An 18,026-nucleotide genomic window follows, 5' to 3' on the forward strand; every position below is an offset into this window, starting at 1 on the left:
TGGGGGAGAGCTAAGGATACCTAGGATGTTCCTGAGGAGTGGCATTGGGATACCTGGCAGGATCATCTCCTTGGGAGGCAAGCTGCACTAGTCCCAATGCCAGTAGAATTGCTCCCCTCCTTTGCTTTCGGTACCTGCTGCTGCATGCGGCACTGCCTGCTACCTGTAAATCCCTGGAAGCTCAGTTGCATCTATGAATATAACCTTTCTTCAGATAGAGGTTAAAATGGTTAGTTGAAATACATGTGGACAGATGCACTTGCTTTTTGGCTCTTAAGAGTGATTGATTTAAATGTAGAACTACTCCTTAACCCTATGGTTTGTAACTCTGACCTTCACAATTAGCTCTAGGACATCTGAAAGTGGCTCATTTTCACTGGGCTCTCTCTAATTGTGCTGCAGTTATTCTGTTAATGGTTTTGTAACTATCCAAATCCATCTGCTATGTCTCCTTTCAATTGCTTCCAGGGCTACTATTACCAGGATGATCAAGCCACTTGCTGTCAGGAAAGCTGTCTGTTCACAAGAACTGGAAATATGTAATATTTCAGTAAAACTGACTGTAAGATCAAGCACAGGGTCAGCCTGGGAGCTCACCTGGCCCAGCAGCAGAGGGTATCAGAGGAGTGAGCCACAGAGCAAAAGTGCAGTGCAGTTCTGCTCCCAGGCCAGGCTCAGACACTACAGCCAGGACACTGTGTAGTTGATAATACATCATGACAAGACATTCCACAGCTTAACTGTATCAAACCCCCACTATTGCCAGACTAATTTGGTATCTCTTAGTAGAAATCAAGGTCATCCTTTTGCTGGCCTGAGGAGTCCCAGTCAGCTTCAGCTGGTCCTTGTCTGCTAATTCCCCTTATGCTGTTCTTTGTATCTTGTCTTGTTCAATCATGACCTTTTGTTGTGTGAGACCAAAAACACAGGCAATACTCAAAATGGGACCAACTGGCACAATGGCGAAGTGATGCCTTATGGGTTTTGTTTCCTGTCTTCTTATTTGATTTGTCTTTTTCTGTGACTGAGCATTAAAGGATATTATACCATTACTATCTTTTGTAGCTCCAAATCTAGTTTGAGTGGGAATGGTCAGAAACCACATGTCTTGAAAGTGGGAGAAATTTACACAGGTACCTAATTTTACATTTACTTCTTCTGGCCGCTTTGTTACTCAGCTTGTTGGTACTGTGAGGTCCTTACACCTTTCTGAGCAAATCATATTCTAGTCACAGGAATCCCCTTTTGACCTGTATTATTTGGACAAATTGCTGGAAGAAATAATCAAACATTTGTTGTTTTTAGGGATGGTCAATATATCACTGTCATTAGTTGTTTCTGATGTACAAAAGTGTTGTAGCCCTATGGAGAACATTTGTCTGCTCAGTCCAAGGGCAAAGCACTTCAGAGGCAACTGTAAGTCCTATTTAGTTTTTAAATACGTTCCTATGGAGCTCTGCATGCATTTGCTTTTGCCTATTGATTAAACAGGAAAGATTCTGGTTTTTTAAAATTATGTACAAGGTGTTTTTCAGTGCCTGGAGGATTATAGATTTTCGTGTGTGTGATACCTAGTCTAACATAGCTATTGAGAAAACAAAGGCATCCATAAACTTGCTTTTATGTATTCCTTTATCTTTGTTTCAAGTTAATTGACAAGGAGAGCTGAATTCCTCCACGGGGGTTGGCTCTGGATAAAACAGCCCTTTAGTGAGAGGCCTATCTGAAGGCAGGCTGGCAGCTCCAGGACTGCTCCCCATCGAGTCACACAAACAAGTGTGCTGCCCAAATTGCATTCCCCTATTCCCAAGGGAATGTCCTCTGTGCTCCAATTGATTTCTGTCTCTGACACAGCTCTGTGTGGGATTTTCTGGCTTTGAGAGCCATCTACAAAAAGTATATATTGATTGGATCCTCCTGGGATGGGTGGGTAGGAAAAAACAACAGCCCTTTCTACTGTGTAGCAAAGCTTTTATGAGTGAATGGCCTTAGCTAAAAAACTTTATGCAAACTTTAGAGAATCCAAATAACTTCTTGTCAGCATGATTAACAGCATTTTGAGCTAATGGGCTTCTCTGAAAAAGAGTAGAACAGTAAATTTATTTCCAAAATAAGTAGAAATTAAGACACTGAACTCATTAAGCAGCTGCCCTGTTAAGTGCTGTAGTGTCTGCTGAAATGTGGCTGCTGCTGAGCAAGATTTGCATTTACGGGCACCATGGCATCTCCAACTACTGCTCAGCAGTGAAGAAGCCTGCAGGGCAGCAACTATTAGAAGAGGGCTCTGCTAACTGATCCATGCCAGCACTTGTGCTGGACATCCAGTGTTGTTATTTTAATTGCCCTCTGTGTTGATTCAAAGGAATCTACTCCACAGCAAGGTACTGTAAAGTAAAGCACACCTTTAATGCACACAGGGGTTAACACCTCCATGTGTGTGTCCGCCATGGTCATCTTACAGAGGTTTTTTTATACATTTACAAGTTTGTCCTCTGCCCTTGTTTTGGTCACTTCCTCTAAAGTTACAGTCCTAAGGGGTCTTAGATGACTTGTGGTTTCCTTATCTTAGGGTTACAAACACAGCACACTATTCTTAATATGTTATCACATCTATTTTGCTAATACACATTTAATTCTACTATTACACACTTTGTTGCTATATTAGTTATGCTTCATTTATAATTGTGTGTTGATTATATTCCTATTCTCCTATTACATTTTTCTGCCCTTTTGTGACAGTTCCTCTGTCTGTCATTAAAACGGCAGTTGGGATGCGTCTTCCTCCTTATTGCTTAGCCTGTAGGGGTTAGGCCCTTGTTTTGCAGACAAGCAGTTAGCCAAACCCATTAGCTCGCATTTCATTCCCTTATTATCCTAGTCCACTCAGGTTTGGTTTTTTTCAAGAGCAGTTAGTGTTAGGCATAGCATCTCCTATTCACTTTTCGTCATAGCCCATTCCAGGGCTAGGCTTCTTGTCTTGCAAAAGCAGTTGGGTTGAGCATAGCAGCTGACACCCAACTTTTATTAATCTATACTTTATACTAAAGCACTTATGTTAAGGGAGTTGTATGATTCATATGTTTAAGGAGTCCTGTGTATCAGTGTTGAGTTTGAAAAAAGGAAAGTGCTCCTAGAGAAAGAAAAGGGGGGGGAAAAAAAAGAGAGGGGATGAAATGAATGTGCTTGCAGGGTGATACAAATGCTGCAAGTCAGAGCAACATGTCTTCTGGGACTAGCCAGAGAGCACACTGTGCACTGTTTGGCACACTGAACCCACCAGGCACAGTCCTTCAAGCAGCTGATGAGAGCTCATCAAACTCATCAGTTTTCTCTAGTCCAATGTTGTGTTTAAAACAGACCCAGTTGGGACAAGTACTCATGTACAGCAACAGAAGTGTTGATAGAAGAGGTTGTGTTGTGTAATGCAAGTTGTTTGCAGTGCTAATTCTCATCCTTTTTATTTCCTAGGTCTGCTTTAGCATGGAAACCTTGATAACTTATTTGCATCTCCAATATGTGCACTAGCAAGTGGAAAAACTTGATTTGAATTAAGTTGCAAGCATGTAATTGTTAGAAGACTGCCACACAATGTCAGATCAGTGATCCCTCTAGCTCTGGAAAAGGGTAACTCCAAGCTTCACAAGAAAGAATAAGAAGGTGTAAAGGTGTATGTCAGCCCAATAGCTATGCAAGTCCTCCTGAGATCATCCAGTGTTGTAGCAGACCATATTGTGACTAGTTTGACCCTAAATCTGATAACCTCTGGGACTGTCATCCTCCTACAACACTGTTAATATTCCAAGGAGAGAGCTGCAGGGTGTGGCTGCATTAGGAGTATCATTATTCTCCTTTGTCATCATCCAAAACATGTTATCTCACCTCCCACTTGGAACTATACCTGCCTTATCAACTGCCAAAACAAAAAGCTACTTTTGGATGTGTGTGAAAGTAGCTCTATAGCAATTATTCAGTTACAGCTGATAACTGTTTTGTGCATGTATCAGCACACCTCAGTGCTTCTGATTTTTTATTTCAGCAGGATACGTGGACTAGGCAGTAAAAGGGAAAGTCTGGCTCTGCAGGCAGTGCTGGTGGGTGGGCCCAGGTACATGGATGCACCACAGGACTCCAAGCAGGGAAGTGCCTTTTCCCACCCACAGCTGCTGCAACCCAGGTGAGTGGGCTGAGGTGCTGGAAGAATGTGGCTCATGTAGGGACCCTTCCTACAGGTCTGGGAAAAATATATTAAGCAGGAGGATTAAAGCCTTTCAAAGATGGAACAGGTTCTTCTTTCATAATATTTTTCTTTTCAGTCTCCACAAGAGTTGGCACAGCTTAGTGCGCTACAAAGCACCCTTTTTTTCCCTTGCTCAGAACATCTTGAATTAATTCTTGGCAAAGCTATCCAACTCTGTGTGTAGATAGGAACAAACTCCAGCCAAGCTGGGTCCTCCTGCAAGGCCACTCACCCGGGTCTCTCTGCTCCAGGACTCTGTGAGTACGTAGATTTTCTCTGCGCTCCTGTGGCAGATGGGTGGATGTGGTACAGCAAAGGCACCAATGTCAGGGCCCACACATGCAGTTGGGAAATGCAGGTGCCTAGAACTGACACAGAGAAATTATTTTGTAGACCATAAAGGCAACTGAAAATGCCCAGCAAGAGGGTGCAGCTCAGATCAGCATCTGTAGTCAGATCTCACAGCATGAACATGCACAGTGAGCTCTGCACTGGCATCTCAGTAGCTCCTCTCAAGAGAGGAGCCATCTGGAAGTAGCTGCCAGGTTTGGCAAGATGACCTGAACGGCCACATCTTCAAGAAGCACGGAAATCCTCACATCTCCCTGTGAGTCACAGCACACTTTCTGCTACATCTTAGTCCTTGACCACACCTGCTGCCATCAGGGGTTGTGTGCTAAAAGAAAATCAATCAAGATGTGTGTGTCAATTGAATGTTCTCCAAACCGTGTCTCCCCTCCAGGTTTTTCAAAGTGCTAGATCCATATAGCAACCTGCACAGGCTGGAGCCCAAAGCACCTGCTTGGTGTGGGAAAGAAGTCTTTCCAGGAAATCAGTATAATGTGAAAATGCATTTCAATGTACTTTATTGACTCTCTGAAGGTACCTGCACCATCAGCATAGCTGCAGTCATCGGGGACTGCCTTCTTTACATACTGTAACCCAACTGATTTTTGTGGGCACTTGGTGCCTGTGTACATTTTAAGCTCTAGATTTTAAGGATCCTAAGTAAGAACATAAAGCAGTGTCAAGTATTTCTGGGTTTTGTGACTGAGCTGGAGAGGGAACTCAATAACCTTTTAGCAATTTGCTCAAGTAGTATTTTTGAAAATCAGTTTTTCTGAAGGGACAGAAAGAAAATCAGGAGGGCAGCAACTGTAATAATCATTGAATTTGCTTCTGGATTTTTTCTCTTTGTCTTCCAAAAACAAGTGTTATTGCCAAAGTTAATTCTGATTTCCTCTCAGAAACTGTCCACTGTGTCTTCCATGGGCAGTGCTGAAGTATAACGCAGCTGTGAGCAGTTAAAATACCTGAAGAAGACAAAATCAGATTGGTGTAGTAACTCAGTGACGTTTCCCCCCCACCCTTCCTTACAAAGCACTGCTATTTTACAGCAATAGAAATCCTTTTGGAGTTTTGTAGCTGACTCAGAGCTGCAAGAAGAAGAAAAGAGAAAGAGAGAGGTAGTTTCTAAAGTGAAATTAAATTAACCACAAAATCAAACATTTCCAAAGACACTTAATTTCATGTCAATTCAGAGGCACCTTTTGGATTTATGCCATCTAAAACCAAAATATCAATATGCATTTCAGGACTGATGGTCTTTTAATACTGTGTTGCACTTCAGAAGCTGTAAGAAATGTAATTGCATTTTTTTATGCCTAAATTAGTAACTAGAATCTATTTTGGAGTCTATTCTGTTAAAACAACATAGAGTTTATAGAATAGAATTATGCAACATAGAGTTTGCATAATTATTAATTTCTTGTAATAATCCTCAATTGTACAGATTACTTTTCAGAAGCACAAGCAGTATCTTGCAGACAAGATGACATTTACTGGCTTATTTTTCTTCTGTATGCTGATGAACATGCTAACAGGTAAGATTACTACTGAATTTATATTCTTGTTTATTTTGCAAGCTGCCAGAAATATTGTTACAAATACAGTATCTTCTGTTTAGTATTGCTCACATATTAATCCTAACTGTTTAGGCTGTGAGTTATGACTAACAGCCAGACTAAGTTGGTTCATAGCACTGACTGATTGCAAACGGGGAACTCCTTGCCCTGGTGTTCAAGAAACAAAAATCCTTTGCCTGCACAGAGGGTCCTATGTGGGCACTAAAGAACTTGTCAGCTTCCAGTTATACACGGAGAATGTTTTGTTAACAGAAAGTCTTTTGGTGCAGGAGCTGGTACTGATGCATTTCCTCTTTGTTTACAGATGCCCGATCCATCCAGGATGGAGATGGTAATTCCTAATGTGTCTTTATTTCCTTTGTATCGCTAATAATTAGGAGAGTAATTTGTAACTCCCAGACTTGATGCCCAGCAGTGACTTTGGTAGGAATGCTTATTAACCTCAGTGGACTATGGAAAAGCTTTCAATTAGTTCTGGTGGAAAAAGAATAGCAAATTTAAGAAAAATCCTTTAGAATTTATTAAAAGCTGGTGACATATTAATGTATAATAGTAGAGCTAATATCCAGTCTTAAAATGAAAAGGGATTACAGTCAAGTCACTAATTCTGTTGTACAGAATGATAACTGGAAAGCACCAGACTGATAAATGTATAGGACATCTGAGAATTTTGTCTGTCCTGGACAATAATGCTGTATGTATATCTGGTTTTTGGCAAGAAATACGGACTTTCATGACAAAAAGCTTAAAATTTACAAATTGCCATAAAACCAATTAAAGAAATGTTGGACTAAATCCCTTAGCACAGCTACCCTGTGGTTCATGTCACTTTGTGTGATTAGTCCATTGGATTAGTGTTTGCCTTTGATTTAAAAAACCCTCAACACCCTAATGATGTTTATACTGGTTTACTGATGATTCTATTATTTAACCTCTCTTTGGCTTTGTTGACAGAATTGTCAACAAAGTTGCAGAGAAGTATCTGTAATAACCAAGTAACTGCTGTTGCTGGTGTACATCTCAGTTAACCAGCAGGACAGCCAGCAGCATCTCCAGTGCACAAATATGCAGAGAGTATTATAACAGATATGAACAGGACAAATACAGAATAAGCTCTAATAATATGATTACTTATAATTCAAACCTTTTTTCCCTATGCTCCATTCTATTTCTTTATGCCTCTAAAATATTTTTAATATATCATCTGTTTGTGTACAGCAAATATTTTTGTGGCAACTTTTGAGTCAGTCAGGACAGCCTGCATCAATCTAGAATTAGAACACTGTTAAGGCAGTGTCCTGTTGCTCTCATTACCAGCAATTATTGTTTTCTTTCACACTGGACCAAGCAGCAGCCTGCAAAGTGACTCTAAGGTCAGCTGGTATAAACAGTGAGTCCCTCTCTGCAGATGCTGCAAACTTTACTCCATAAAATTTAAGTCTGACAACAGGATTGTTGAAGGCTCTTAATTCCTACTAAAGACTCTGGCTCCAAGCTGAGTGGAAAACTTTCATTTATCTAAATGGGCTTTAAATCAAAATAAAATACTATGTTTAGCTTTGCTGCAAAGAAAGGCATTTGTGACTGTGGTCTCAGCTGCTATTTATATTTTATATATGCTTTGCTATGTTGGCCCATATTTGGGCCCATGGGTGGTCAGCTCCTGCATTTTCAGAACTGATTTTGTTTTCCTGCTGAATTTGAAATCTTGTTTCGATGATTATATCAAATTCTGATATTGCTAGACCAGGCCCAAATGCAGCAGCTGTCTCCCAGGTGGCAAAGCCTTTCCTCTCCATCCCCTCACCTCATTTCCTACAGTCCCCTCACAAGAGGCACAACTCTGCAGTTCCAGGCAATATCAGGGAAGGATGGTCCCAGTCCCTGGAAGTTCTGTGGGCAGTGCAGTCAGCTACAGGGGCATGGCATAGAGGGTGGTGCCTTATTCCTTCTATGTTTATATTGGGCAAAGCAAATTATGTGGAATGAGGAAAAATGGCTTTCAATTGCAATCACTCCTTGCTTCTAAATAACCAGCAGCCTTCTAGAAATTAAGCCAGCCTGATGAATTCTTTAATTGGCATAAATGTGGATGTGTCCCTTCATTTCTGCTCCTAATCTTGTCCCACTCTGTCACTCCTGATGCATCTGGAACAAGGAATACTGGCTCCATTTTCTGCAGAGTGGGTCATGGAGAGAGGGGTCAATGGCTTTCCTTGCCTCTCTCCTGCCAGAAGAGCACAGCAGCCCCCAAAGGGAACTCACAACCCCAAACCATGGTGGCTCCAGGCCCAACAGTTCAACAAAAGCACTTCATGTTATAGTAATCTGCAATATTTTATTTTGGTTGGGTTTTTTAGATCTCTACCAGGAAGCTGCAGCCTTGCCGTACTGGCCCTTCTCATCCAGTGATTTCTGGTCATATGTGGAATATTTCCGGACCTTGGGAGCCTACAACAGGATCAATGACATGGCCAGAGCCTTCTTTGCCCAGTTCCCTTTTGGGAGCCACCTTGGCTACCACGTACCTGACCATGAGCATTGAGTGCCTCACTCAGCTTCGTCAGCGCTGCTGCCCAGGTATTTGGGTGAGCAGCTGTCTGCCAGTGAATGCTCCTGGGCTGCCTTCAGCTGCTTCGTGATACCATGGTCATGTGCAGCATTTTATGGTTTTGATGAGTCTCTTTTTTACCATTTCTTGTAAGGGTGTTTGAGTGAATACCTGACTGCCAGCAAATGTACCTGGACTGCGCTTCAGCCACTAAATGACACTGCAGCTACATGCAGCACTTCAGGCTTTAAATTAGTCTCTTTTTTACAATTTATGCTTCTGTATGAAACAATAAACTCCTCCATTCTGCTGCATGGTTTTGGGAGTTTTTTTGGGGTTTTTTTACAGGTGATGCTCTCAGCTTCATCTTGGGAAACTGCTTTCTGCGTAGACAGCTATTTACCGCTCTGTGTGTACAGGAATTATTCATCTTGGGGGCCGGAAGGGCCGCGAGTGTCAGTCGCACCCACATCCTTTGCAAAGTGATGCCTCACTCAGGCCTGAAGAGGCGCTGGGCCCACCGTCGCCATGGCGACCAGGGCGTGAGGAGCAAGATGGCGGCCCCCAGGGCTGGTCGCCAAGGCAACGGCGCGGCCCCACGCGGGGGCGGCCATGGGCCGCGGCTCCGCCCCGGCGGCGGAAGTGACGGCGCGGAGGGGCCGCCATGAAGCCGGCGGTGGACGAGATGTTCCCGGAGGGAGCCGGCCCCTACGTGGACCTGGATGAGGTGAGGCGGGTGCTCTGGTGCCGGTGGCGGGGCTGTGGTGCCACGGCGCGGAGGCGCTCAGCGGCTGCTTTCGCAGGCAGGGGGAAGCACGGGGCTGCTGATGGATCTGGCCGCCAACGAGAAAGCGGTGCACGCTGACTTCTTCAACGGTAAGGACCGCCCTGCTCCGGGGGAGCTGGAGGGCTATCTCAGCAAACCTCGCCTGGTTTCTCTCTCGTGGCTGTGGTGCCTGGTGCTCGCTAAACTTGTCGCTCACCCCATCTGGGGAGCGGTGTGAGAGCGCTTCAGTGCCAAATGATGCAGGTGGGAGCGGTAAAATGCGGGGGTTTCTCTCCTGGAAGGTTTAGCGTATTAATCTTTACAAGGAAAAATACCTTCGTCTGTTCGCATAACAAATAGCTTATGTTAAACAGTGCAAATACGTGTAAAAATGTGGGCAGGACTTTAAAAATTTATCTCTGAGTGTTAGTAGTTTACAGGTAGTTCATTAATTCTCAAAGTATACGTGCATATGTACCCAAATGGAAGTAAAACGTTGTTTTTAATATACTTTCTGCATTTGAAAGTCAGCTGTATGAATATAGAATCATAGACTTATAGAATGGCCTGAGGTGGAAGGGACCTTAAAGATATCTCGTTCCACCCCGTGCCATGGGCAGGGACATTTTCCACTATCCCAGGTTGCTCCAAGCCCCATCCCACAAGTCTTTGAACACTTCCAGGGATGAGGGAGCCACAGCTTCTCTGGACAGCCTGTGCCAGGGCCTCACCACCCTCACGGGGAAGAGCTTTTTCCCAAATACCTAAGCCTGCATTCTGTCAGTTTGAGGCTATTCCCTCTTATGCTGTCACTCCAGGCCCTTGCAAATAGTCTCTCAGTCTTTCTTGTAGGCTCCCTCAGGTACTAAAAGGCTACAGTTAGGCCACCCTGAAGCTTCTCTTTTCCAGGCTGAACAATCTCAATTCTCTCGGCCTATATGTAAGTATTTACAGCTGCTTTTACAGAGAAGAGCTATGTATTAGGCCACTTAGGGGTAGAATATACAACTATGCACTTAGTTGCTAAAGGGGTTTTTACACTTCTGAAGAAACACATTTAGACATTTCAGCAGTGAGTTTTAGATGTTATTAAATCTGATTGCTGTGGTATTACTGTGTTAATATCACAAACTGGTGTTAATTCCAAAATAAAGTATGTTTCTCATTTTGCTCAAGACTTAGAATACAGGAGTAAAAGGCAGTTCTACTCTCAGCAGTTGTGAGGGACACCCAGCTCTGTTGGAGCCAGCATATTCAGGAGTAGCTATTTCCATGTATTTTTAACATCACGCTGTGGCACTGTGTTCCAGTGGTAGTTTAGGACTCTTCTAAATGAAGATTCATCCTCAGTTCTTTGCACAGTACTTGTAAACTACTTTCTGTAAGGATAAAGACTTGTATTCAGTTAGGTTTTTAGTTTATGTTCAGTATACAAAGAAGATGCAAAGCTGAGTAGTTAAAAGTGCTTCCAAAGGGGCCTAGAACCATTTCACTAGTGGGAGATGTGTTCTGAGACAGAAATGTTATTGGCACCTTTAAAGCAATCAAATATTTTTAAGGAAGGGGTTTTTAACACAAATTTCAATTCATTAATCTGCAAAATTTGAGGGGGTGTGCTTGGATGCTATGACCAAAAGCCAGAATTCTGCAGGATTGTCTACACTGAGACTTGCTGCATGCATAAAGCTAGTACTTGCTCAGTTCTGAACTTTGGGATTCGTGCTTGAGCCCCTCGTGATGGATACTTAATAACTTTATGAAAGTCCTTCCTTTGAAGCTTTGCTTTTGTGAATTTACCTGCAAAGCTTGTATTGTGCAGGTGAAGCAGTTTAATTTGTCCGTGCTACAGACTGTGTGCATGGGTCTGTCTGCCTTTGCTGTCTCTTCTCACCCTGATGCACATTTCTAGTAACTGATGGTGCAGTAACTCTCATTCACTGAATTCACCTTTACTTCTGTCCTTAATCCAAGTAATGAAGTACTGTACTTGTATGTGCATTTGTAACATGGAAACTTGAGGTTAATTTTTGTCTTATTTTTCTGACTAGATTTTGAAGATCTCTTTGATGACGATGACATCCAGTGAACTTAGTTGTCCAGCTATGCAGTGCCGAGATGTGGATTTTTCTCTAGGATTGCCTGTGCAGTCCATTATTTATTAAATTAAATCAAAATGGGAAAATCACAGAGGGAGGGAAAAAAACCTGTATAAGCTGCTTGGGGAATATGAAAACCAGATGGTTAAAGATAACTAAGGAGGGAGCTGTGCACTGTTATTTCTACGAAGCGGTGTGTAGATTTTCCTGGAAATTTTATTTGCTGATGTGCTTATTGAATAAAATACTGAAGAAAACCCTCTCTCTCTGGCTTATACTTTAAAAGTAGATATTGCTGTCTTCTGAGCTCCCTTAGACTGAGTATTTTGGTATTAAATAATCATTGTTCCTTTTGGATATTACGTAAAAGATATGCAATAGGGCACATTGCTGCCTAGAAAAGTTTGTTGTAAAAGATTGTCTCGGGATAAGATGGTTGCTTGTTCTGTATAGTCCAACTCATTTGTTGGTTGGACTGAGAAGAGTGTGGGTTGTCTTTTGTTTCAAGACAGAGAGCTACCATCAGTACTGCATTTTTAATTTAAGGAACACAGAAACAAAAAGTAATTTCACCTTGATACATTAAGCAGAGAAATGTTCTGACCCCAGACCATGGGAATGCTTGGATTTAAAAATATAATTTCATTCTTGAAATTGTACTTTATAGAAAAAGAAACATAAAATTATTTTCTTCTCTTGCAGATGCTAATGCACTTATTTGTGCTTAGAGGTATAGTGTATATGAATCAGGCTGTTGAAATACTAGTTCAGATTTTTGACCTAAGTTTTTCAGAACATAGGAATGTTTCATTTTTACCCTTCAGTGACCAAACTGGATCTCAGAATGAAAAGAACAGGTGAGTTTTTAGTATATTTTCTCAGAGTCAAGAGTGTAATCCTGTCTAATCTCAAATGCAATCTGTATTCCATAAATTGATCACAAACGTAATACTGTGACTGATCTTTCTTTAAATACTTCACACTAAAATTGTACCTGCAGGGAAACCCTTTCATACTTCTATCACATTTTTATTTCTTTAGTTTGCCTTAAAAAAGGAAATCTTAAATCTAACAGTAACTGTTCTGACCATTTTTAAATAAACTTAAAACTGTAAGCACAATAAACCCAGTAGGGTTTAGACGTCTTTTGACTGTGTTGCTGTGGATTTCTGAACAGCCTGTGTTTCATCATGCAGTGTACTCTAAATCAGCATTCTGACATTTACTCTGCTTGGTGCCTGACATTGTGCTGTGTCCCTGAAGGAGCAGCCTTGCTCAGGCAGTGTCCTTTCCCTCCTAGTGCTTGCTTTGCTGAGAGCCTGGGGTTTCCAGTTTTCCTCATTGAGACCAAGGTAAAACAATTTGAGTGGTGGCAAGTGTGCTTGGACTGTCTCTGGCTTTGGTGCTGTGCTTTCTCCAAACTAGCTTTTGAGAAATGAGTTGCTGCCAGGAAATGGAGGCAACATTTTGGGCAGGTGCAGAAGAAGAAATAAGATTCAAGAAGCAACTCTCCTCTGCTCTTTTATCTACTTTTGCTGATTTCTCATTATGGTCATCTTGGTTTTGGAAAACATCCTTGTCCACGTTTTGTACATACTTCTTTGTTTTTCATTTGCTTTCTTAATCTGTAAGAAACTTGAGCATTAAGTTTGATCACAGCAGCAGGGTATATTCTGTGATACAAACCCACCTTGAACAGTTACACTTCAGTATGGATGGTGTTCTCTCCTTTAAAAATGTCTAAAACCTCAGTGAACATTGGTTTGAAGGTGCTAAAGGTGAGTGGTTCTAGTTTTGTAACATCTCACCTGATCAAAACATGGAACTCTCTCTGAGGAACTGGGTAGAGGGCAAATAATGCTCCTGGGTCCAGCAGGAGTTTTTATCCTGGTAGGATATAACCATCCATTCTAGGTAGGTATAGCTAACATACCTTTTTGTGAAGATTCCCAGAAACTCAGGGTTTCATGTAGAAAAGCAGCATAAATAGTACTGCTGGCACCTGGGAAATATGGTATGTGTGTCTGTGGGGAGGGAACCTAGTCTGTGGGTGTTTAAAAGTGTTTAAGTCCTAACGAAGAAAGCTGTGGAATCTCATTAACTGCCTGGGTGTGCAGCTAATGCTGCTCTGGCTGCAGCTTCTGGGGTTTCTTGGGTATTCCCAGCTGCTCTCCTGCTAACTGAGCTTGGCCTTCAATCTGATACCTGTGTGGGTCTCCTGGGGTGGAATGAAATAGGAGGAACGTGCAGAGTTGGGATGGGATATTGCCAAACATGCATCTTGTAGCTGTCTGGAGTGTGAAGTTCCCTCCTGCACAGTGAGGCTGAGGGTGTGTATCACATCATCTCTAAAGAGGACTCTGAGTGTGTTAAACTTCCAGCAGGAGCTGTAATTTGTTTGGGTCCCTTCTGGAATGGTGTTAGATGAAGAACAAAATGCCCTTCAGCTTCACATTGTTTCTGTGTTACCATTTGTCAAGGCTTTCATTCTAATTAGTCTGGGCACTCAGCCTGTTGTCAGGAAATAATCACAAGATGTCAAAATCTCTAATAAAAATTGATGTACAGGGCATTTGACTGCCTTGGCCAATTCACTTATTGAGCTTTGATTCCTGTCCCTTTTGTTGAGATTGACACATTTCATAATAAGTGTTTCTTAGGGAATAAGGCTGTTCTAACAGCAATAAGTACACATTTAGACTGATGTGTATTAGGTTATAAGCTGCTGGGTACTGCTCGGTATTTCAACATCCAGATAAAGGCTCTAGTCTGAATGGATTTGTGAATTGTCCCAGTGATTGCAGTGGGACAGCTGGCAATCTATAAAGCTGACCTGCCTGAGACTTGGCAGGATGAGGTCCCAAGTGCTGAAATGCCTTAGAAGGGTGTAGCCAGTGGTGCAGCACAGATGAAAAGTAATTGCTTCAAAACACTTAAATGCCAGCCTGTTCCCTTCAAGACTCTCAACAGGCCAGGGTTCTGTTTGTCGGGAACTGCAGACTGTCCCAGTACATTCTTTGGAAATAAGAATGTGCAATCTGTTTTGAGCTGAAAAGAATCCAGTCATTGTGAGGGAGAGAAAGTTGCCATGCTAAAGGAAGCTGGCTGTCATCTGTGTATAATATTTCTGCAGTGCTGCTTCTGGGCTGGTTTCCAGGTTATGCAGTATCCAGTGCTGCACTGTTCTTCATATGAGCAGGAACAGGCAAGCTCAGACCTAATGTGGCAATAGTGGGTTTTCCTTGATGGCATTTTGCTTAGTTTACTTCCGGGGAATTAAAAGTTTTCCCTTTAATATTTTATTTCAATAATTGAAGTGGAAGGTATTTTTCTTGATAACGAAGGAATTCATTTAGATGAATAAATGGACTTCTTCCTGCTTCCCTGGGGTGTTGAGAAGCTGGCAGGCATCTTCCTGCTCTCAATGTGCAGTTTTTCAGCACATAAGAACATGCTGGGCAGACGATAGAGCAGCCCTGTTCTCTGCGTGTCCCTGTTGGTGATGGGGCTGGAATGCCAGCATCACATCAGGGATATTTTGGAAAAGCACAATACAAGTCTGTCCTTGGCAGCAGGGGTGGCTTTGAGCATGAAAATTTGCTTCCATGTTTTTGCTTCCAGGTTTATTTTTTTTTTAGTTTGGCTTTTATATTTGCTCATTGGCCTTTGCCAAGCAGCAGGGTTAGAATCCTGACCCTTATTACAAACCTTTTAGTCAAGCTGCTATAAGGAGTTCAGAACAGAGGGAGACAGGAGCAGTATCTTTTAAAGTTTTTAAAATTCACAAGTAGGACTATTTTGTGAATGATGCTTCCTTATTTATGAAAAAAGTCTTAGGTAATCTTGTATGAACTCATGTTAACTTAAAGCCTTGTGGAAGAAAGGACTCTATTTTGAATATTGTGAATAAACAGATGCACAGCTGAGAATGTTGTGTATGAGGTGGGTGATGTGGCAAGGGGATACCTGTCGCCAAGGGAATGTGACAAAGCATCCCTGGTGCTGACAAGAGCTGTCCCACCAAGGGAGTCCCAGCTGGGGGTGCTTTGGCGAGGGCACTTCGGAGGCAACTCCTGTCACAGGACAGTGGCTCTGTCCTGTCAGAGAGCTTCCGAGTCAGGGTGTGCCTCAACTTCCAGTGCAGCTTGCTGAGCAGTGTCCCACTGTGGCCTTTTGATGATCTACTGCTTTGGAGCTGCCTCTGCATCACTGGGGTACAGGTGCTGTGGTGTGGGAATCACCTTCCCTGTGTTGTACCTCATCCAGGATGACAGATCCACCTTGGCCTTACAACACTTGCCAAAACATGGTACAGATCTAGAATGGCTTCTTTGGAAATCCCTGTCAAGGAGCAGAGAAGCTGTGCTGTCCTCTCCTTTAGGCAGAGCTCCACTTCCACAGATGCCCAGATTTTCAGAGGGAGCTGGGTGTGTTGGCTCATATCCCCTCTCCTTCCCTGCCTGACTCCAGAAGGGAATTAAAGATTTGTCTTCAAGTGTGATCTCTCTGCCTCCCTCCGTGATGCCTCTCCATAAATCTGTCCTGCTTTATGGGAGGGATCCCACAGATTTCCTTGAGGGTGGGAATCCCTGCAGGAAGAAATAAATATTGACATTTAATGCTTCCATTTCATTGGGAATAAAGCTTTCTTTCCCCCTGGATTGGCTGGAGGGTAATGAACTGCACCTCCATGTAAGGAAGTCTCACAGTGTTCTCAAAGAGCAGTGGACTGGGCTGATCATCCTCGGATGAGCTGAGGGTGGGTTTGCTGACTCACAGTCCCATGGCAGCCTGAGTCTTTTCGTCAAGTACCTACACCCAGCACAAATACAGTCATAGAAGCATGTGGCAGCCTGGGCATGCTCTGGTTTCATCCACAGTATTTCAAAGACTTTAAACCTGATGGCATTTCTTGTATGGAAGAAGAGTAGCTGATTAGCCAAATATCAGACTTGATCCTAATCCCTCTGCCTGCTTCCGTGATAAAAACCCTCTAGTGAGTTTATACTTCAGAAATGCAAGCCTTGCAAGCAATTTATCTTTTTCTTGTAGCTCTTCATGGTTTAGTGCAGCTGCTATTTGTATTCCAATTAATTACTGGCACAAGTGATTACATGGGGTTGAAGTACAATTAGGACCAGCCTATAATTGTGTTTGAAAGGCCTATGGATGCTTTTACAGATGGTTTCCCTGCTGGATGAGACTGGCCAGTCTCTCCAGCTGTCTCCAGCTTTCCATGTTAGTTCTTTCTGATTGTTAGTGCAGTGACTTCAATCTTTCATTGGGGAGTGTTCCTGCTTTCTGGCTCTAAGAGGATATTAGCCTCTAAAGGGAAGAGTGTCCATTTAAACCTACCACAGCCAGAGAGGCAGTAAATAGTGAGACATAACTTTGTACAAGGCATCTACTGTCAGGATTGATTAAAAACCACAAACTAAAACTTAAATTTGTTAAGAGAGTAGGTGATTCTGTGCCCTCTCAGCATGTCAGTGTTGTTCTTGCTCTTTTGTTACAAGGTAATTGTGTGTTCAATGCAGTGTGATCCTCAGCAGCCAGCCTGGGCCTTGGAGATGCGCCTATGTTGGCCAGGTTTTCCTCTCCCATGGGTTTATGAAGCATGGAGGGATAGTAAAACCCCAGCAACTCCATAATGGAAAAAGGCCAGATTCCTTAGGAACTCCCCTGAGCTCATCTCCCAGGACCTTGTTATCCCCCCCAAACCCTATTTGCAGCTCTATCTTGAAAGCAGCCCAAGGCCAGCATGGTGCCCTGCAGCTCTCTGTCCATGGGCTACCATGGTCAGCCTGGCCGTGTGGCCTTGACGTGGCAGAGCTGGTGAGGTGGAGGTTTGATATCCATCCCACATGCAGGAATTTGGATGTGCTGGGCTATAAGGACTCCCCAGGGTGATTGATGGCCATGCTTAGCTGCTGCTCCCAAAGCTTGTCAGCAGGTTTTGGCTGGCTGAGACCCCCATGCAGACTCCTTCAGGGGCTGGGCAGCCTCAGGAGGCAGGAACAGAGGTAAAAGGGCAGCTGTGGGGCTGCAGTGGGGCAGAGGTGGGGGTGCTTCTCTGCCTGTCCTGTGTCTGTGCTTGCTTTGTTGATGGAGTGAGTCTCTGTTGGGAGCATGTGCCTTATAGGAGAGATGGAAGGTGGCTTAAACTGGAATCTGGTGCCTGCTGGGAAAGTGCATGTCTCAGCTGAGCAAGAATCTTACAGAGATTTGAGGTGGAAGACTTCTTAAAACAGTCCCAATCCCTAAAGGGCGGGGTTTGACCCCTGTTTCCATGCCCTGGGTGTTTACCTTGTTCACAGCCTGCTGCCTGGGCTGCTGTGTTTGCTGGGTTTTGAGGTGCCTGGCTGGGACATGCATGAGCAATGCAGGTACTCTCCTTGAGTATCATGGTGAAGCTGCAGTTCAGTATTTGTGTCTGTGAGAAGGTGGAAGA

General features: G+C 43.2%; 2 protein-coding genes across 2 annotated transcripts; both read left to right on the plus strand.

The window, feature by feature from the left end:
* Nucleotides 1-6,068: 6,068 nt before the first annotated feature.
* OTOS (otospiralin) lies at nucleotides 6,069-8,707 on the plus strand (the record flags this gene model as incomplete). The annotated part of the gene is made up of 3 exons (XM_082288415.1): nucleotides 6,069-6,120; nucleotides 6,467-6,493; nucleotides 8,523-8,707. The coding sequence occupies 3 exons, from the start codon at nucleotides 6,069-6,071 to the stop codon at nucleotides 8,705-8,707; spliced, it is 264 nt and encodes an 87-aa protein (XP_082144541.1).
* A 640-nt stretch (nucleotides 8,708-9,347) lies between these two features.
* COPS9 (COP9 signalosome subunit 9) lies at nucleotides 9,348-11,837 on the plus strand. Its single transcript, XM_082288409.1, has 3 exons — nucleotides 9,348-9,440; nucleotides 9,517-9,589; nucleotides 11,528-11,837. Exons 1-3 carry the CDS (start codon nucleotides 9,378-9,380, stop codon nucleotides 11,563-11,565), a joined length of 174 nt encoding a protein of 57 aa, XP_082144535.1. The 5' UTR covers nucleotides 9,348-9,377; the 3' UTR covers nucleotides 11,566-11,837.
* The last annotated feature ends 6,189 nt before the right edge of the window (nucleotides 11,838-18,026 follow it).

The sequence above is a fragment of the Coloeus monedula genome (assembly GCF_965178545.1).
Source record: "Coloeus monedula genome assembly, chromosome: 10".
In the NCBI taxonomy this organism is placed as follows: domain Eukaryota; kingdom Metazoa; phylum Chordata; class Aves; order Passeriformes; family Corvidae; genus Coloeus; species Coloeus monedula.

Excerpts from the sequence above, each read along its gene's own strand:
- COPS9 (XM_082288409.1), top strand. The coding sequence starts at position 9,378 with ATGAAGCCGGCGGTGGACGAGATGTTCCCGGAGGGAGCCGGCCCCTAC. Across the intron at positions 9,441-9,516 it reads CCTACGTGGACCTGGATGAG|GCAGGGGGAAGCACGGGGCT; the intron begins GTGAGGCGGGTG and ends CTGCTTTCGCAG. Across the intron at positions 9,590-11,527 it reads GCACGCTGACTTCTTCAACG|ATTTTGAAGATCTCTTTGAT; the intron begins GTAAGGACCGCC and ends TTTTCTGACTAG.